The sequence below is a fragment of the Mesoplodon mirus genome (genome assembly GCF_964341445.2).
Source record: "Mesoplodon mirus genome assembly, chromosome: 15".
In the NCBI taxonomy this organism is placed as follows: Eukaryota; Metazoa; Chordata; class Mammalia; order Artiodactyla; family Ziphiidae; genus Mesoplodon; species Mesoplodon mirus.
In genome coordinates, this window is record NC_138991.1 from 85,398,296 (window position 1) to 85,417,726 (window position 19,431).

Here is a 19,431-nt window from a genome sequence, read left to right on the forward strand (position 1 = left end):
GTGGCCGAGATGTGCTGGCTGTCCCCGTCCCCAGCTGCCTTTGTCCCTGCGTCCGTGACCCACAAGGAACCCCAGTTTGGTTCCCATCTGAGTGGGTGGCACCATCACCCCAGCCTGAGGGGCCTGGGTGGCTTCAGGGTCCCCCTTCCCTGGGGCGACGGGGCAGAGCTGCTGTGGAGCCTTCTCACTCCCGTGACCTGTGGTGCCTGCCACTCTGGGCCGCTGGGGACTGTCTGTGCCTTGGACACAGCCTGAGCCCACACACTCCTTCTGGCCGCCCAGCCAGGATCCCGCAGCGGGAGGAGGCGGCATGCCGGGTGCAGCGCGGAGCCTCCAAGCTCTGGTTCTCACCGGGGCAGAGCGCTGCCCGGCCTCATGCCACATGCCCAAGTCGGGAGCAGGGGCTGCTCTGCTCATCTCCCTGGGAGAGGACGCTGGTCCCTGTCCGGAGCCTGGGGAGTGGCCGGCCAGACCTCTGACCCCCGGGGCTGTCACTGCCCCCAGCCCCGGCCAGGGCTCAGGAGTCCAGGCCCTGGACCAGCTGGCCCCTCCCGGAGCCCCTTCTCCCAGGGCTCTGTCAGCTGTGCCACTGTGTGGTCCTGCCCCATCCCACCCCGGGGTGCTCCGGCTCACCCCATGGAGGCCCTGCCCTGCTGTGCCCAGTGCCCGCTGACCACCTGCCCCCTCCCCTTGTCTCCCCGCAGTACACTTCCAGCATGAGAGCCAAGTACCTCGCCACGAGCCAGCCTCGCCCCAACTCCAGCAGCAGCGGGCACTAGACCGCCCGACAGCCACCCGCCCCACGTGCCAACCGCCCTGCTCCTCCCCGGGCCGGCCTTGCTGCTTACACCCGCGGCTGCCTGCCGCACCCTCCGCGCCCACCCCGCGCCTGCTGCCGGTGCCTCTGTGGCCACTCGCCCCTCTCCTCCCCTTCCTGCAGGGGCGTGGAGATGCCCGGCAGGCTCCTGCTGGTGGTGACGCAGGGGCTCTGGGCCCACACCCTCTCCTTGGGTCACACACCTGGACACCTGGGGTTGCTGCTAGCGACGCCCGGGCCCTCCTGGCCCCCAGCCCCATGCCCCTCTTCCTCCGAGGATTCGGGGATTTGCAGAGCCCTGCGCTGGGCCAGACGTGTCGTGCTGGTGCTGCCCCTGCGGACCCCTGCCGTCTCCTCGGCTGGCAGCTGCCCCGACCCATCCCTCCCACAGCTCTGACGCTTCTCCTGCTCCTTGGATGCTTCTGTGCCTCACCTCTTAGTTCATAGGCAGCACGGTGCTCCCGTGTGCTGGGCATCTGGAGAGACGGCCGTGTGGACCCACCCGCCTGCTTGTCTCCCATGCGTGGAGACCCTCTTGTGGCGCCTTCACATGCCTCTGCAGCATCTGTAACTCCTTCCTTCCCTCGCCCCCCACCCCACCCCAGGCTCTCTACATCAGGTCCCCACTTTCTCTGCTTCCCTCCTAGCAGCGCTCTCTCCCTCAGCACCCACCCCGCTTGTGGCACCCAGCCCTCCCCGGCGGCAGGAGACAGCAGGTGCCATGCGGAGCCCAGGCTGCTCATCGAGTGCTGGCCGCCCTCTTGGTGCCAAGACCCCTCCCCCACCCCAGAGACTTGACAGCTTCATCCGGTTCATTTTTTGCACTAACCATATTTGTCATCTCTAGGGCAGGTGGGGTGGCGGGCCGAGTGGCACCCCCTTTTCGGTTCCTTTTCCATCCAGGACAGGCACAGCGTCCCAGAGCCGGCTGGGGGGCTGGACCCAAGCTGGCTGTGAATGTGCCCTCGGCCCCTGCCGCCCCTCTTGGGACTAACCACTGACCTCACTCCAGCCTCCGAGAGCGAGCACCCCTGGCCAACCCGAAGCCCGCGAGTGTGATGCCGAGTCCAGGCCAGAGTTGAGTCCCAGGGTAGCCGGCTGGGAGTCGGGCTGGGGAAGGCGTTTCTCCTCGTGGTGCTGCTGGGGGTGTCGAAGACTGCGAGGCAGCCCAAGGGCCCGGAGACCCCTCCCTGGGCAGGCGCTGCACCAGGGGACTGTGTCCTCAGGAATGAATGTCCCTTGGGCTGTAGGACTGAGGTCCCTGTGGCCTCAGTCTCCCTACCTGTGAAGTGGGAACAAGGCTTCCCTAAGGTGCTTTTGGCTTAGTGTACAATGTTTGCTGTGTTTCCTGCCGCAGATGGGGGTGCTACCCCCAGATCAAGTTGGGAAGTCCCCTGCCAGTCCCAGCCCTGCCCAGCCAGCCTGAAGCAAGAGAGGCCAGGTGCAGGCTCTGCCCTGTGTCAGTCCAGGGGCAGCAGAGAGCCACTTGGCACCCACACGAGGGCCCAGGCCGGGGCAGACAGCAGCCGGCCGGGCAGTTTACAGACATGGTGGGCTCTTTCTCCCAGAGCGGCAGGGCACCCCTTCCCCAGGGTGGCCTGGAAGAGGCCACCTTCCTCTGTGATCCCTTCTTTGTGCTGGTTATCTGGGACCAAAAGCATGGGTGGGCCTGGGACTAGGTCATGTCTCCCCCGCTCCTGGGGCAGCTTCTGCCCTGGACGGGGTTGGGGGAGTGAGCAGGCACACACGGGGGTGCCCCAGGTGGGCCTGAGGGCCCGCAGCCTTGCATCTGAGCCCTTGCACACGGCCAAACCTCACTGAAAGGCACCACACACACACACACACACGCGCGGGCGCGCGCGCGGCGGTGCCACAGCCCAACCGACAAGTTTTTCTCTGGGCTCCGCCGCCTGGGCGGAGCATTCCTACTCGGCCTCGGATCAGAGGGGAGGCGCCGGCTGTGCTGCCTGGGGCGCCGCTCGGAAGCACAAACGGCCGCCCGGCCCGCGAGGCCGAAATGTGAATGTACATAGCGTGAGGGCCGGACGCCGCGCACCCTCGCCGCTCGGAGCACCTCCGTGCGTGCGTCTTGTGCGTGTCTGCCCGCCCATCTGTGACTCCGCCCAGTTCCGAGGCGGAAGAAAGGAAAACGGGGGAGGTTAAAAGGGGTGCAAGACCAAGCCTTGGTCCTGGACGGGGAGCGCGTCCCGCCCTTGGTTTTCTTTTTGCTGTTTAAGTTTTCAGGCCGTTTCCTAACCAGTCCCGTCCCGGTGACTTACCCGCATCCGCTCCCACCCCTGCACCTGTGGTTCTTGCCCCTCGCAGGCCCTGCAGCATCTTGGGCGGTGGTCCTCTTCCACGTGGATGGGAGGGAGACGCCCCGAGGCCCCTGACGGGCTAGGCGGGCAGGAGGGGCTCCAGTCCGGCCGCTCGCCGATGGGGCTCCTTGTGCAGGCCCGCGCTCCCCCCAGCTCCCCTGGCCTGGTGTGGTAGGGCCTGATCGGAAGCCCTGATCCTATATGCCCCTCCACGCCCACCCCATCTCACTATGCAATCCCAGTCCAAGCTCCATTCCCTCCCTACCCCAAGACCCCCGCCCAGCCCGGGAGGGGTTCGTGGGTGACAGCCCCAAATGGGGGGACGAGCGGGGACCAGGGCCTCTTGTGCGGGCTTTTTTTTTTTTTTATAACCATAATGGTTGTGTGCCGCACCACTTTATATTTGTTACATATAATATATCTCTCGAAGTAATTTTGTTAGGACTCCCCCTCCCAGGTTTCTCTCCTGGCCCTTGCATCCCACCCACAAGGTGATTTAGCGTCCTGAGCGGGGAACTGAGGCCTGAACCGCTTGGTATTCTCCAACTTAGGTAGGGCCATGGCTGTATGTGCTGTCGCTGTGTTTCTGGGTTTTTTTGTTTTTGTTTTTTTAACTGGGTTTGGGGTTTGATTTTTATTTCTCTGGGGGCTTTATTTTTCTTGGCAAATACTAAAAATCTCGTCAATGTAATTTCTGTGGTTTCTATTCAGCTTGGGTTTCATGTTTTAAAATAAACAAATTTTAAACAACAGGCCTCTTTTCCTGAGTTGTTTTGGCTCCCGCCCAAGTCTGTGGGCAGGGCGGCCACGTGCCGGGAGCCACTAGAGCCTGGTGGGCGGAGTCTCGCGGGAGAGGGTGCCTGACGGGGCGGGGCCTGGGGGGCGGGGCCTGGGGGCGGGGCGGGGCGTCAGGTGTGCAGAGCGGCTGACGCTGGGAGCGGTGGTCTCGAAGGCTTGAAAGCCTCATTTGCAATCTGGGCTTGCGCTGGAGGGGCCTGAGGAGACGCGGATTGCGGTGAGGAGGGCCCAGGCTCCGGCCAGCAGGAGAGATGACAGACCTGGCCCTGGGCAGGGCTGTTGGAGCGGGTCAGAGAGGCCAAATGGGAGGATGGTGTGTCTCCAGGAGGAGCATCTCCTGAGTCCCCACTGGAACCTGAGGCGGGGTTCCCGGTGCTTCCCCGGGCGCCTCGCCGCCCACTGGCCTCGCTGGAGTCCTTACCAGTGGTCTGAGCAGCAACCCAATCCCCGCCCGCCGAGGTAGGAAGGATCATTCTTGTTCTCATTTTTTTTTTTTTCCGGTACGCGGGCCTCTCACTGCTGTGGCCTCTCCCGTTGCGGAGCACAGGCTCCGGACGCGCAGGCTCAGCGGCCATGGCTCACGGGCCCAGCCGCTCCGCGGCATGTGGGATCTTCCCGGACCGGGGCACGAACCCGTGTCCCCTGCATCGGCAGGCGGACTCTCAACCACTGCGCCACCAGGGAAGCCCTCTTGTTCTCATTTGAGAAGCGGGCTGGGGAAGGCGCCGTGTCGTCGGAGGCCACATAACCCCAGCACATCACCTTGGGTGGCAGGAGACATACTGCCCACCTCGCAGGGAACCCTTAGGACCCGTGGAATTGGGGGAGGCACGTTTGCCCAGGAGAGTGTTTGTCTCGCATGCCAGGTGCACAGGTGGGCGAGGGAGCTGCGAGGCCCGGTGGAAGACAGCAGGCTCCCGTGGCATTGCTGGCGCCGAGGTTCCTGGCTCTCAGCACCATGGTGCCTGGGTTGGCGGGGGCACAGGGCGGAGCTTCTGCCTCCAGCACACACCAGCAGCCTGGTCCAGTGGTTTCTGTGTTTTTTGTTTTTTTTTTTTTTTGCGGTAAACGGGCCTCTCACTGTTGTGGCCTCTCCCGCTGTGGAGCACAGGCTCCGGACGCGCAGGCTCAGCAGCCATGGCTCACGGGCCCAGCCGCTCCGCGGCATGTGGGATCCTCCCGGACCAGGGCAGGAACCCGTGTCCCCTGCATCGGCAGGAGGACTCTCAACCACTGCGCCACCAGGCAAGCCCTGGTTTCTGTTTTGACTGGCTTCTGGGGAAGGGGGCCCAGGATACATAAGCCCTGATGGGGCGATGCTAAGCACCCAGGAGTGGAGGCATCTGGGGCTCCGTGCTTCTGCGATGCCATTTGGGGACAGCAAGAATTGTCTCTCAGGTTTAGCTGCCAAGCAGAAAAATCGTGCTATAGCTGGAGGGGGCGTGGCCCAGAGAAGTGTGTGTGTGTGTGTGTGTGTGTGTGTGTGTGTGTGTTTAAGATGGGGAAATAACAGCATGCTGTGAAGGCTGATGGTAATGGTCCCGTAGGCAGAGGAAATGGCTGCAGCAGGGAAGATGAAGAGTTCGTTGAGGGAGTGATGTTCCTGAATCACCAGGAGGGGCTGGGACCTAGGTCCCAGTGGAGGGGCTGGCCATAAACAGGACTGCGGTCCCTCCTGCTGGCCCGGTGATGAGAGCATATGGGCAGCTTGGGGCTGGGGTGGCAGAAGGTCTTATGAAGTAGGGGTGCCGTGGGAGAGCCAGGGGCGGGGCAGTGGGCCTCCCCAAGGGCCCCTGAGGCTCTTGGTCTGGAACTCAGGTGAGACTCACCAGGTGGGAAGGCAGTCCCTCCAGCCACCCAGGTGTGGGTGGTGAGCAGGCAGAGGGCCGGATGCAACAGGTCAGAGACTACAGGCTTGGCCAAGAGAAGATGTGGAAGCGAGAGAGGCCAAGGGAGGTGAAGGCGACTTCGAGGGCATGACCAGACCCTGGGATTTCAGCCAGGGGAGGACAAGCCCTTGAGGGGTGAGGGATCTGGGGTCCAGGGGGGTCAGGAAATCGGAGGGAGTGAGCTGGAAAGATAGGAGGTGGAGGCAGAGTGGGATGCCATGGGGTAGGCAAAGCGTGAGGAGTGACTGTGGAGGGGCGACCAAGGCGGGGGCAGGGCAGGTTGTTGGGAGGCGGGTTGAGGGGATGCCAAGGGTGTGGGAAGGGTCACTGACACCAAGTCACCAGGAGCAGTGTGGGAGAAAGCATGTGGGATACCCACATGGGGGAAGGGGCAGCAGATGTTGTGATCCTGTTGGGGGAGGGGCAGGGGGCCGGGGAGAAGGGTCTGCAAGTGGCCGCGGGAGCACCTCCAGGAGTGAGGCGCGAGGACGGCAGATGCCCGGCAGGGGGCGCTGAGTCCTCGGAGGACGAGAGGCTAAGGGCAGGGCCGGACGGACCCTGTTGGAAGACCCACCTGGAGTCCTAGATGGGCTGGGGCGGCCCAGGAATCTGCATTCCAGCAAGTTCTCAGTGACCGCCGGCTGCTGATCTGGGGCTCAGCTGTGACTACCACGTTCAAACGGGAAGTGAGCGCTCACTTGGCAAGGATCTGGGGATTTCACTGGGATGAGCCAGGAGGAGATGTGGCCAGCCCTGCATCAGAGCCAGGGGACAAGACAGTGACATGGGTGGCCTGGGGTGGCCTGCAGCAGCCGGCTCAGGCTTGCCTCTTGACATCACACATACCGCACCAACAAAATACTGGTAATAACCAGTAGATTCCAAATATTGGTAATATACCAACTATTGGTAATAACCAGATTCATGATGTGAACTTTTAAGAGCAAGCAAGGGGCTGCAGAGACGGTCTCCCCTCCCTGTCACTCGGGGGCTGCACCCCTAGATCCGTGTGGGGGTCCCGGGAAAGGTGGAATCGGGCTGGGAGCGGAACCACCAGCTCTGGCCACCAGGCGGCGCCCAGGGACTATGGTGGGTTATACATGGGGGGGTGGGCCCCAGAGGCCTGGGCAGGGGCAGTAGGGGGCATATGCGGGCGGAAGCAGCCACAGCTCTGAGCCCCCAAATTCAGCAACCTCCAGGGGCCAAGACGAGGAGCCCTCCAGTCCCTGGGCCCCTCCTAGCGCTGGACCACTTAAGTGCCTCCTGTGTGCCCAGCACTAGGCTCAGAAAGGACTTGGGGAAGGGGTCACCTCCAAGAACATTTGGCAGGGTTGGGCCTGGGGTGGCGGCAGGACCTGCCAGTTGGTCTGGCCGACGGACAGATGGGGCTGGCACTGGTTCCCCGCCCCCCTTCCGCTCTGACCCCAGACCCAGAGAGGGCAGGACTGGCTGAAGCCTCCAGCAGGTCAGGCCTCTCGAACCATGGATGGAGCCTATGGAAAGCTCCACGGTAGTTGGAACAGGTGGAGGAGGGTCGTGGAGACCGAAGTCTGTAGGCCGTCCTGTCTCCCAGCCCCCCAGGCATCCTGACAGGTCCCACCTCTGCACCTTTGCCCAGGCTGTGCCAAGACCTGGAACATCTTCCTCTCCCCACTCTGCTTCCCACTCCAGCTCAGATGTGCCTCTTCGGGGGAAGTTGGCTGTGATGGCCTAGCTGAAGGGAAGTTTGTTTAAACTGAGCAGGGAGGGGCCCCACCGGGCCCCACCCTGGCACCCTTCTCAGCCCCTCCAAGACCTGGCTCAGCCTCTGCTCTGGCCAGCTACCCCGGCACTCACCCGCCGGCAGCAGGGAAGCTGGGGGGCGGGGGGGGAGCACCCAGCAGCCCCAGTGGTTGTGGTTTTACTTTTTATTTTTGAAAGCCCACAAGTGATGGGCAGTTTGGGAGGGCCAGAGTGGGGGATATGGAGCCCCTCAAGCCAGCCAGGACCCTCTCCAACCAGCCACTAGCCCAGCATGTGGTTGAGGGGCGCTGATGCCACCAGAGAGTGGGGCATGGCTGCCCCCAGTCGTGCCTGCAGGAGAAGGGAGGTCACCTCTTCTGCTCCATGACTCATCTTCGGGGCGGGGGGAGAGCCCCCCCCTGCACACCCCTGAGGGCGGCGGATGGAAGACATCAGGCTGCCCGGTTCCTGTAAGGCCTCATGGACCTGCTTCCCCTTCTGAGGAGGGAGAACTTCCCTCCTCCCTCAGCTTCTTGTGTAAGAGGAAAGGGCAAGGTGCTGCTCGTCTGTGCCCCTCTGCGACCCCTGCAGGCCCAGAGCACCGGGGACTCAGCGGCGCTCACATTTATCCCCCTTTCTCAGGTGGAGGTCAAGGCTCCAGGAGGGGCGGGGCTTGCCCCCCAATCCTGCGCTCCTGCTCTGCTGTCCCCCTGCTCGGTGCCCCCAACCCACGCGGGGACAGCTTGGACCAGCTGTGACCTACCGATGGCCCCAACTCTGAGGCAGACTCCACCTGTCCCGGTCACATCTCTGCCCCGGGGTCCCGCCAGCTCTGTGCAGAGGCAATGCCAGCTGCTGGAGGAGGGGCGCTGGGGCCCGGGCTCCACACTCTGCCAGGGCAGCCGCTCCTGTGACTCACGCTGGCAGGAAAGAGGCCCACGGCCTCTGCCCACAGTTGGCAGCAGTGCTGCTGTGACGCCCGCTCCCCGGCCACACCCCAACCCAGCCTGGCACAGTGGGTGCTGAGGGGAGTCGGGGGCGTCCCCCAGACAGGGGTCAGTGTGATGGTGAGGGGCCCTCTCTCCCTCCCACTGTCCCAGTCACTGCCACACCCCCAGGGCAGCTGCTCTGGAAACCATGCTGCTGACTCAGGGCCACGCAAGGTCCAGCTGGGGTCAGGCCCTGGCCAGCTGCTCCCCAGGACAGGGCAGGCACCAGCAAGGGCTGTGAGGAAGGGGTCCTCTCCGGCCTGTTGGGGGCGCTGAGTATGTGACTGGACCGGGAGGGGCTGGCATTCTGCCCCCAGCTCAGGGGTGGGAAGTGAGGTGCTTTTCAAACCCCTCTGTCTGCTTTCTGATGTGTTGACAGGGCTAAGCGTGGAGCAGAAGGGAGCGAGGAGGTCATAGGGAACAAGGAGCCCCAGGTCCTAGCAAGTCCCCACGGGGGTGGGGCTGGGGCAGCTGGAGGCCAGGAGGTGCGGGGGGGGGGGGGGAGGGGAGGTACGGGGAGGGGGAGGGGGGGAGGGGTGTGTGTGTCCAGGCTGAGTTTGAGGAAGAGGAACTGAGGGCTGCCCCAGGCTGCCTGGGAAGGTGGGAGGAGGGGATTCCCCAGCTGAGGCCCGAGCAGCCCCTCCCCGCTCCTGCCATCACAAAGCCTTGATTTGAGGAAGGGCCGGAGGAGCTGCTTTGTGTAGAAAACAGGGCAGGGACCCGTCCAGGGTCTACAGGCTCCTGGGACCCGTCTAGGGTCCACAGCATGGGGGGGCGGTGAGGCCAGGATCCAAGGTCAGCCTGATCTCGGAGTGTGAGCTCTTCACCAGCCCAGCTGCCTGACCTTGGGCATCACATAACCTGCTCCAAGCCTCAGTTTCCCCATCTGCAAAATGGGGCAAGAATGTGGCCTCTGTGGGCTTGTGACAGAGATGAAGCTGGGTAAGGAGGTCCCAGGTCAAGCCACAGCCAGCCCCTGTCCTCCTGAAGGGAGGGCTGGACCCTCTGGCAGCTGTCCAGGGGCAGGCCAGCACAGACCAGGGCTACAGAGTCTTAGAGCTGCTTGTCGGAGTGAGACTGTACATCCAGAGGTCTCCCCTATGTCCGAGGGTGCCCTGGGCTGGTCACGCCTCTCAGGTACCTGGAAGTTGCTATTTAGATCCCAAGTTCCCTTCCCACAATAGTTGGCTTGGAGGTCTCTACACACCTCCCCCACACGAGTGCAAACAAGCCCCCAGCCCCCCTGGTGCAGCTTCCATGAACCTGCAGCTCAGGCCCAACTTCCAGCCGAGACCAGGATGCCCAGGTTGCCCCAAAGAGCATCTTTATTCGCAGCAAAGGACGTCACCATAGCAACACACTTCAATTCCCTGAGAACTTTTCCCTTATCATTCACTTTCCTAGCTATGTCTTTGCAGAAGGAAGAACAGAAGACAAACCACACCTCACTGGTCAGGTGCGCCGAGCTGGGCTGGTAGGAGACAGGTTCTATGCAGAAGGTGGGCAGGGAGAGGCCAGATACCACGACATATAAATACATAGAGTGTTAGACATTTCCATCAGCTTTAACAACAAAGATTACCCCAAGTTTGGCTTCTGCTTTTTCTGATCCACAGAAAAGATAAAATAGCACCCTCCCCGACCCCCCGAAAACACAGACAAAAACACCCTACTTTGTACCCACCCCCTTTCGAAAAACAAGCACAGTAAAAAATACTGTCACAATATTTACAGACACACCCACTATGGGCGACTTTCTCTCTACTTTGGAGAGGAGGTAAGATCCTCAGCTGACTCCCCGTCACACAGGGAAGATGGCTAAGAGAGCGGGGGAGACCCCTGCCCGGGATGGTGCTGCTGCTACCCGGGTACCCAGGCCAGAGCTCAGTGGGAGGAGCGGACTCGGGCCACACCCCCCAAACCCAGCTTCCTCACAACACTGAGCATGGTGAGTTGTCCTGGGGGCTCTGAGGAGGAGCCGGGATCCCAGGGGGCAGGCGCCTGCAGCGCTGGGCCTGCGCTCAGCAGGAATGTAAAGGCACCTGCACATCGCTGCAGAGCAGCCCCTGGTCCCCATGCAGCCCAAAGACCCCAGAATAATAATAAACCTGCCCTCAGAGTGACCTCTGACTTACAAATCCTTCTGGGGTGGAGCATGGAAAGACAGACAGGCGGTGCCTTGCCTGCTCCTCGGCAGAGCAGAGCTGCCCAGCAGTCTGCTACACGGATGGGCACACAGTACACACACGCGCACAGCCCTGGGGGGAGCCTCGAATGCCAAGGCCAGGGCGGCACAACAGGGGTCCCCGGGCCCTTTGGATACCAGGGGTGCCCGGGGACAGGGTTTCAGCCGTAGCTGCTAGAAGATGGCAGTGTGGGGACACCAGGGTGTGTCCGGGTACAGGTGGCAGTGGATGGAGCGGAACCTGTGGGGACAGAGTGGGGGGCTCGTCCGTGTGGGGTGCGGGTACTGAGCTCACAGCACCGGGGGCCCTCTTCCACCCAAGCAGGCTCCTGGGGGTACTCTTTCGTCATGCTGCTTAGCTGCAGCAGACCCCAAGGGACCCTAGGTGAGCCCCGCCCCCATCTGGGCCTCAGTTTCCTCACCTGGATGGGTCGGCCTCCACTGAGAAGGGGCCCTTAATGTGGACAGCATTCCGCTTGTTTTCAAACATGCCGTAGCTCAAGGTCACCTGCAGGGGGAGGGACAGTGACGCTGGGAGGGGTGCCAATGCCACCCCACCCTGCCCCTTCCCTCCTCTCCCAGCTGCTCTCCTCCATCCCCATCCTTTCCTGGGCTGCTAGGCAGCTCACCTGCTCATGGAGCTCGGAGGTGGGGACCTGCTGCAGGTTCTCCAGGTGGGAGTGGAAGAGGCCGCTGCGGATGAGGGGCACGCCCAGCAGAGCCTCCACGATGTAGCCGATGGTGCAGTCGTCCGGCAGCCGGATCCGCTCGGCCGTGCTCATGAAGTGGCCTCCGCTGTGGGAGGGCCGGAGGGCCGGAGTGAGCCGAGGCGGGAGCTGGGCAGGAGCCCACCAGGCAGAGCGTCAACCTGGCCGGGCCCAAGGAGGAGGTGCACATGCCCGGTGGAGCAGGGCGCAGCCCGGCCTGTGTCCCTCATGGGCTCTCACGCTGGCAGCTCCCCACCTCCCTGAGCCCCAGGACAGCCCCCTCCTCCATACCAGCCAGATGATTCTCTGAGTTGGGGGTTACCGGACGCAGGAAGGGGTCCTGCCCAACCTGGGTGCTGACCACCCTGGTGGCCGTGGGCAGTGGTGGGACGACTCACCCTGCCAGTACACGTGAGGTTGGGGACACTGGTGCTGGGAAGATGAGTCAAGCCAGGCTCCCAGTGGGGGGACCTTGGGATCTGGGGCAGCCTCGCCTGTGCCCCAAGGCACTCACTCACCTGGCCCAAGGGCTCATCTTCAGGGCCAGCCCTCGGCTGATGCAGAAGCCAGCCCCGCCGGTGGCAAACCAGAAGTGGACGGGACGCTGCGGGAGGGGCACACGGTGAGACTCCCAGACCCTCCCCCCTGGCCGCAGGGACACCTCCAGCCTCCGCCCCGCTCGGCGCAGACCTGTGTAGGCGGGACACTCACCACCTTGCTCTGGCTGACCCTCTCTGTGGCCTGGATGGGCCTGTCCAGGCTGGGCTTGCCGAGGTAGATGTCCTGCGTGTGCGGGTAGCTGGCCAGCAGCCTCAGCAAGGCCCGCACGTTCACGTAGTTGTCGTCATCCACGTGGCAGAACCACCTGGGGCGAGGCAGGGCCGTCAGGGGGGCGTGTGGGGGGGGGGGCACTGCCAGGGCCGGAGCCTGAGGGGGGACGCCCCCGGGCCCCAGCCAAAGGCCGGCACTCACTTCCTCCCCGACTCGATGAAGCGGTCATACTCCACGGCCATCTTGCAGGACAGCGCCTGGCGGCTGTGGGCAGCTGAGCAGTTAGTATTGACCACGTTGCCTGCGGACAAGGGGAGGGGCTGTGAGTGGGTCCAAGATGGTTCAGCGAGGGCGGCCTGGCCCGGGGTCACACAGCAGGCCCCGCGAGAGCAGAGCGAGAGAGGGTGGGGGGCAGTCTGTCTCGGGGCGCCCTGGGTTCAAGCCGTGCCCACAGCGGCCTCCCCCTCAACCCCTCCCTCGAGCAGGACCCAGGCCCTGCGATCTCACCCCCCAGCCCAACCCCCTCCTGGGGGCCCCGCCCCGCCCCGCCCCGCCCCTGCCCATTCAGGCGGCTTTTTCCCAGCACCAGCCACCTGTTGCCGCCACACCAGCTCAAAGGGCCCCGGGTGCTGAAAGGGCCTCATTTGCATGAGAATTGGGCGGGGGGGGCGAGTGGTGGGGCGGAGCGTTGAGCAAACCCCTTGAGTAAACTGCCCTCCCAGGCCCGTGGCCTCGGTGACCTCTCCAGAGGGGAGAGTTTCCTCTGGGCGGGAGCCCCCCCTTGCCTCCCCATGCCTCCCCACGTCCAGGGCTCACCCGTGCGCCTGGCCAGGGCTTCATCTTCCCCGTCCGTGAAAATATACGTCTGCAGGGAGAAATACGGCCTTGAACAGGCAACTCTGTGCCCCGGCCCCCAGCCACCGTGGGGTCCAGGGCTGGGCACCCTGCGGCTTCACAGGGATCCTTCAGTCACACCCATGCCCCACCTTTGAGCCTCAACTTCCCCATATGCAGAGTGGGGCTCAAGTGCCTACCCTGAGTGGAAGTGGGCTGGGGGCCCAGGAAGACCCCACCCCCTACCACCCACCCCCTACCTCGACAGCTGGGCCCAAGGTCAGCCGGCAGCTGCACCGGCACGAGCCAGGTGCAGTGCCCCGCCCACCCACCAGGTAACCGGCTCCGGCCCGTCCTGCACACCTGGTGGGGCACACACCCTTATTGACACAGTGCCCAGCCTACGGGAGGGGCGGAGGGTGGGGGGGGCAGGCGGAGGAGGTCCGCTTTGGGAAGCCAAGTCTCAATCAGTCGGGGACAAAGGCCTCTGCTGGGCGGCCGCCAAGCACTGGCGGACAAAAGGCCCGGAGGGAGGATGAATCACCAGGCATCGTCCGCCAGCTTTGTCCTGGGCCGCGCTGTGAGGGGAACTCGGCCGCGTTAAGCGGGAGTGGCCGCAAAGCCCATTACCATACAGCTGGCCTGGTTAACTGGGCCGGGCTGGGCACAAGGTCCGGCGGGCTGGGGTGTGGCCACAGCCCTGCAGTCCTCCGGGCTGGGCCCTCAACACCGGGGCCTCCCTCGCACCCCGGGCTGCGTGACCAGCCAGTGCAGCGGTCACCTTCTCTGAGCCAAAGCAGCCTCCAGGGTCCTGAGGAGACACGGTCCGCAGGGTGTTTTTTTTTTTTTTTTTTTGGTCCGCAGGGTTTTGAGGCGGGAAACCTCTCGTGCCCCAGCGCAGGAATCAGTGCCCCCAGCATCCACGCAGCCTAGCAGCCCCGCCTGCTGCTCGCCTTGCTCAAGGCCACATCAGGGCTCCACCTGTGCCAGCACAGGGCCACCCCTGCCAGGATCGCTCCGCGGAAGACGGGGGTGGGGGGGACCAACGGGGAGGGGCCAGGAGCTGCCAGCGCCCGCCTGGGCCCGTCGGCACACGGGGAGGAATGTTCCTTTTCCTCTGCCTGGCCCGCCCAGCGCGTGCCGCCCAGCACACCCAGGCGTGGCTGAGTGCAAAGCCCAGGCCCGGTGGAGGGTGCTGGGAGCACAGGCAGCCGGAGACCCCCCACTTCCGTGCCCACCAGACCTCGGTTTCCTTCTGTGTACAAACGGGTGGAAGGGAGGGGCCGGCGTGTGCAGGCCTGGCATACAGCACAAACCCAGCGACCTGGGAGGACTCACCTGCGGTGCCCACCCTCAACTGGCAGCCCCAGCTCCTTGCCCAGCCTGAGCCCAGACCCGAGCACACTCTCAGTGAGGTCACAAGCTGGCGGGGCCTAGAGAGAGCTAAGGGGGGTGGCAGGCTCCTTCTACACCCTCTCCACGCACGCACCCCCCTTCCAGAGCAGACACCCCAGGGCAGCCCGCACGCACAGACTCGCATCCAGTGCCCCCGCCCCGCCATCATCTCAGCCCAGGAATGCCGTGGGAGGACGAGGCCGGCCCGTGCAGACGCGCCGTTGCCGCCGCTGGATTAAAAGGAAAATGCTTTCTTAATGAGATCAAGGGAGGCCTGTTCTCCCGCGCGCTTGGTGGTGCCCTAAAAACCCAGCCCAAGGCTACGGAGATTAAAGTCACCTTTGTTCAGAGGGGAGTGCTTGGAGGCGTGGGGTGTGGGGTGTGCGGGTGCCGGGCCTCCGGTCTCCCCATATCAGAGCAATCAGGAGGGGAGGGGAGGGGACAGGCTGCCCGGCCGCGGGCCTCACCCACTGCTCAGAGCCTCAGTTTCCGCCCTCTGTGCAATGGGTGGAACCAGAGCTCACGGGTGCCCAGAGCAGAGTGCTCCGACGCCTTCTCTTCTTTCATCTCCCTAATGGCCCTGGGAGGAGAGCACCATTACGACCCGAGTATACAAGTGGGGAAACTGAGGCCCAGAGAGGGGCAGCCCCCCCCAAGTCTGCAGTCACACCCCGGGGCAGAGGTGGTGCTGGTCCACCCCAGCCATGCCTTCCAGGGACCAAGACACACACATCCCTCCCCCGCCCCGCCCAGACCCCTCCCCACTTCCCCAAAAACGACAGGGCTGGAGGAGGAAGAGCAGGGCAGCAAGGCCGCAGGGCTGGCTGTGGGTGGGCGGGGGGGACACCCACAGGAAGCGGCATTGTTCCTGGAGCTGCGATTCAAAGAAACACAGGATGCCAAGCTCCCCCCCCAACAATTGTGGCTGCCGCGGTGGCAGCCGCTGCAGCCTGGCCCACTCCGGGAGGGATGGGGGAGGAAAGTGCGGGCCAAAGGCTCAGCCCCTCATCCTGGACTCCAAGGCCCGTCACAGTGTGGTCTCTACTGACCACCCCCACCCAAGTCACTCCAATTGCTGGAAGTTTCTTGCACACACCCCCATGTTTGTGCTCAAGATGCCCAATTGCCCTTTCGGGGCATTTTCTTCTCTCAGTCTAGCTCACATGGCACCTCCTCCAGGAAGTCCCTCCCTCCCCAACACGGGTCAGATGCCCACTTTCAGCTCACACAGCCTCTCTGGGTTTCCCCCGCTGCGGCCCTGACTTCCTTGAGTCTCCCCCATCAGACTGGGTCTGAATCACCCCTCACAGGGCTGGGAGAGGAGGTCTCTCTGCTGAAACAGTTTCAAGGACCCCTCCCCCACAGGACACCGTAAGAGGGGTTCCTGCTTGCTGTGACACATGAACCCATTGTTGGGGACAGATTCGGCCTCTCCTGGGTGGGGGCCCTGGGGTGAGAAGGAAACCCAAGTGGCCCCTCAATGGGGGGGGAGCAAAGGGTCCAGGGGAGGGATGGCCTCCGCCCCGACTCTAGTACTCCCCGGGCTCGTTCCCTACATCTCTAGGCTTTACCAGTCCTCTTTTACGACAACCTACTGGAAGGGCAATGCTTTCCCTGTTTCAGAGATGAGGAGACTGAGGGTCAGAGAGGCCCTTGGTCTTGCCCAAGGTCACCTAGCTTGGCTGGGACTGGTACCTGAGACCCCCCTGACGCTATTCCCTCTGCTGGAGAAAGCCCCCAAAGTCCAAGACGAGGGGTGCTCAGAGCTGGTGGCAGCCCAGAGGGGGCTGAACCCTGCCAAAGGTCACACAGCAGGGAGCAGAGTCCTGGGGGATGGTGTCCGGCTCAGGGATGGTGCCCCACAAGGGCTGTCACTCAGGGACGTGGGGGACCCCACAGGCCCTCATCGCCAGGCAACCTGAGTGGCCAGCATGCCGGCGGCGGTTCCCATGGAGCACATAGCTGCACACAAGAGGCCGGACGCCTTTCTCCACTGGAGAAAGGGGCTTTGTTACCTTGCCCAAGCGGCCGGCGTGAGAGCCGCCCGGCGCTGGGAATCCTAACGGCCCAGCAGCCAAACAAAACCCGCAGCCCCCACTGCCCCCTCCTGCCGGCCTGCTGAGCCCCTGGGAAAGGGACGCTGTGTTCCCAGGAGGCTGCCATGGGGTTCCCAGGGCCCCCTCCCCATGCTAGGACCAGATAGGACCCTGCCCCCCCAGGCCCCATCAGGACCCCACCATGGACCTGCCCCCAAACAGGGCTCAGCCAGGCCAGAAGGCCCCCAGACCTCGAGGGCTGAAACAGGGAGGAAGCAGTGTGGGCTCTTCTCTGAGCCCCCAGCCCGGTCCAGGGTCCTTCACCCTCATCCCAGATACCCAGTTTGTCCCTTGAGTTTCCCAGCTCAGGGATATCCACCCCCACCCCCGCAGGGCTCACATTCTGCCCTCGTCCTGCCCCAACCCAGCCGTCCTGCTGCAGCCTGGAGGGAGATTTTCAAAGTGGGGTGTGTCTTTATTATGTGTGTGGAGGAAGTCGATGCTCAGCTGGGATGCACTGAGCACAAGGCTCCAGGCTCCAGAGGTTTCTGCACTGTGGAGAGAGGACCGCCGAACAGACTCTGAGACCCAGTGCTCTCTTTCTTTTGAGACGGACTCCCCAGGGCCCACTAACGCCCACCCCCAACTTCAGAATATTTTCTACAGTGACTTGTCCCATTGCAAAGACTGGGATGGGGATGGGACTGGCTCTGTGCCCAGGGGTCCTAACCCCCCACTCCACCTCTAAGGAAAGAGTCTTCTTCCCAGGGAGGGAATGAGCCCAGGGTGACGCCCCATGCAGAATTTGCCTTGGGGAGGTTTGGGGACAGTAATGCCCCGTTAATGAGTTCCAGTGTTTGAGGGGCAAGAAGCATCACAGGGCACCAACCCCAGGCACTGGTGGCTGGTGTAGGGTCAGTGCAGGCCACCCAGGGCCCTGGAAGTTGGCTGGGGATGGGTCCCCAGCACGCAATTCCACAACCGTATGGGGAGAGTGGCCCCACCAGGAAAACTGGGCTGGAAGGGGGTGGACTGGCATCACTACCCCCTGGTATTCCCAGTGGCTGTACAGAGATGCAGCCTGGCGCCCATCGGATGCTGCCACCAGCTGGACAAGAGGGCACCTTCTCCCCTGCCCACTTGCCCAGGCTGCGGGGGCTCACCATCTCCTTGTGGCGCGAGATCCACGTCTCCAGCAGCAAGTCGAGGCGCGCACGGTGAAACTTTTTGGTGGTCTTGACCGCGATGAAGACGTCGTGCGGCGTGAGTGGCTCAGCCGGGGGCCGCGGATGGCCGTCTGCGGGGCGGGGGACGCTGCCGGGAGGTGGGCCCGCGTCTCTACGAGAGCGGGTCAGCAGGCTGAAGTACTCGGACAGACTGTGCACCTCGCGGACTAGCACCCCGGGTGCCGCCGCCGCCTCCAGCCCGGGAGCTGGGGCCGCCCCCGAGGGGCCCGCCAGGCTGCGCAGCGCGCGCCGACCGCGCTCAGCGGGCACCGGGGGCGGCGGCGGGTCGGCCGTGAGCACCAACAGGCAGGCGAGCAGCGCGCCCGCCAGCGCCAGCAGCAGGCGGCGGCCGCAGCGCTTGAGCATGGTGGGGTGGCGGCCGCGCGGTGCGCCCAGCCCCACGCGCCCTGCCCGGTGCGCCCTGCCCCTCACTCCGGCGCCGAGGATCTGGGGTCCCGCGGCAGGTCCAGCAGTGCACCGCCCGCGCCCTGCGCTCTTAAACCTCCCCAGCATGGCTCCGCCCCCCAGAGGGCGGGGCCCTCCGTGAGGCCCCGCCTTCAGCACGAGCTCACTGGCTCCCGGGCCCTGGGGCGGGGCCTCTCCAGGTTGCCCCAGATGCTCTGCAGAGCCCACGTGGGGCCGCGGCGGGGGTCTGGGAACTGCCGAGCGGGCGTCGTGGGCTCCCGCCCCCGGTCCGCACGTGCACGCCCCGCCCCGCCCCGCCCCGCCCGGATCGCCCCCCCGGGCAGCGGGGCGGCGTGGGGATGTAGGTCCGCCCCGCCCCAGTGGCCCTGAAGGGGAAACCCAGGCTGACCAGCGCCGGCTGGAGCTATACCCGGCGTCTGACACGCGGAGGGGCGCGCTCTCGGCGCTGTGAGGGGGATTCTGGGACAGGGACTTCGGGCTCAATCGTCCCGCGGGGGACGTCCTTCCTTCCTCGCTCCACACTTCCCCTCCCCGAGCCCGGCTTCCTGCCCTAGGGACGGCGCAGGCCTTGTAACAGGGCTGGTGCCTGGGTGGACCTGACCGCTCGGTCCAGAGTACCCTTTATTAATATCGAGGAGGTGCTTAGCCACCTGAGCCACAGGTAGGGACACGAGGTTCCAGCGAGAAAGCACCTTACCAAATTCCATCCCTAGCCCCCGAGCTAATGTCCTCGTCTCTGCCCAACGTCGGAGGGCAGAGGATTGGTTCCCCGAAATCCTCAGGCGCCCCGTGGAGCCCCGAGAAGAAATCGAGATCGCCCCTCCCCGCGCGGGATGAAAGGCCGCCTTCTGTCCCATTTGGTCCCTCTGCTCTCGGGCCAGATGTGGCCCAGCTGTGCCCCCGCCCCGCCTCCCCGGCACACGGCGGCTCCCACCCCCGGCCCTTCCCACGGGCTGGGCCAGCCCACCGCACGAGCAGGGGCGGCAGGAATGTGCGCCGACAGCCTGGGTTGAGGGTTAGGGACGAGGGGCGAGGAAGTGGCCAAGGGCTCCCCGTGGCGAAATCCAAGTCTGAGTCTCCCGCCCGCAGCATCTTCCGGAAGCGCGGCTGGGGGCGGCTCTGCGCTCGGCTGCCTCCTTCCCCTCCGCCCTCAGCTCCTCCGCATCCCCCCCTAAGGAGGCCCTAGGCAACCACCGCGGATAACTGGTCCCCCCTTAGCGCTCACTCTGCCCGCTGGCCCGTTTTCTTCATAGCGCTTACCTCTGCCCGATGGCACCCCTTTGTGGTCCCTTTCCCTCCACTTGAATGTCAACTGCGG

General features: G+C 64.3%; 2 protein-coding genes across 7 annotated transcripts in view; one reads left to right on the plus strand and one right to left on the minus strand.

Annotated features, from left to right (window-relative positions):
- Window positions 1-3,887, plus strand: part of TTYH3 (tweety family member 3) — a 28,590-nt gene extending 24,703 nt beyond the window's left edge. For 2 of the 4 annotated variants that reach the window (XM_082645303.1, XM_082645304.1), the window contains one exon: window positions 1,721-3,887. Coding sequence is in view for 2 of the 4 variants with exons in the window: in XM_082645304.1 (XP_082501430.1) it covers window positions 1,721-1,774 (54 nt within the window). In the remaining 2 variants the exon portion in view is untranslated. Of the gene's footprint in view, window positions 1-704 lie in introns of all 4 variants that reach the window. The other 2 variants (XM_082645302.1, XM_082645301.1) reach the window with 2 other exon arrangements.
- Window positions 3,888-9,838: 5,951 nt separating this feature from the next.
- On the minus strand, window positions 9,839-18,144 carry LFNG (LFNG O-fucosylpeptide 3-beta-N-acetylglucosaminyltransferase). Of its 3 annotated transcripts, none has more exons than XM_082643489.1 (8): window positions 17,625-18,144; window positions 13,013-13,061; window positions 12,398-12,497; window positions 12,137-12,290; window positions 11,944-12,029; window positions 11,348-11,513; window positions 11,141-11,226; window positions 9,839-10,959 (listed from the first exon to the last, which is right to left on the minus strand). In XM_082643489.1, exons 1-8 carry the CDS (start codon window positions 18,051-18,053, stop codon window positions 10,893-10,895), a joined length of 1,137 nt encoding a protein of 378 aa, XP_082499615.1. In that variant the 5' UTR covers window positions 18,054-18,144; the 3' UTR covers window positions 9,839-10,892. The 3 variants fall into 3 exon arrangements, 2 of the variants coding, with proteins under 2 accessions (XP_082499615.1, XP_082499616.1); XR_014295985.1 differs by having other exon boundaries at window positions 10,910-10,959; window positions 11,348-11,586; XM_082643490.1 differs by lacking the exons at window positions 9,839-10,959; window positions 11,141-11,226 and having other exon boundaries at window positions 11,496-11,824.
- Window positions 18,145-19,431: the final 1,287 nt, after the last annotated feature.

Excerpts from the sequence above, each read along its gene's own strand:
- LFNG (XM_082643489.1), bottom strand. The coding sequence starts at position 18,053 with ATGCTCAAGCGCTGCGGCCGCCGCCTGCTGCTGGCGCTGGCGGGCGCG. Across the intron at positions 11,514-11,943 it reads AAGATGAGCCCTTGGGCCAG|CGGAGGCCACTTCATGAGCA; the intron begins GTGAGTGAGTGC and ends GCCCTCCCACAG. Across the intron at positions 11,227-11,347 it reads CCTCCGAGCTCCATGAGCAG|GTGACCTTGAGCTACGGCAT; the intron begins GTGAGCTGCCTA and ends CTCCCCCTGCAG.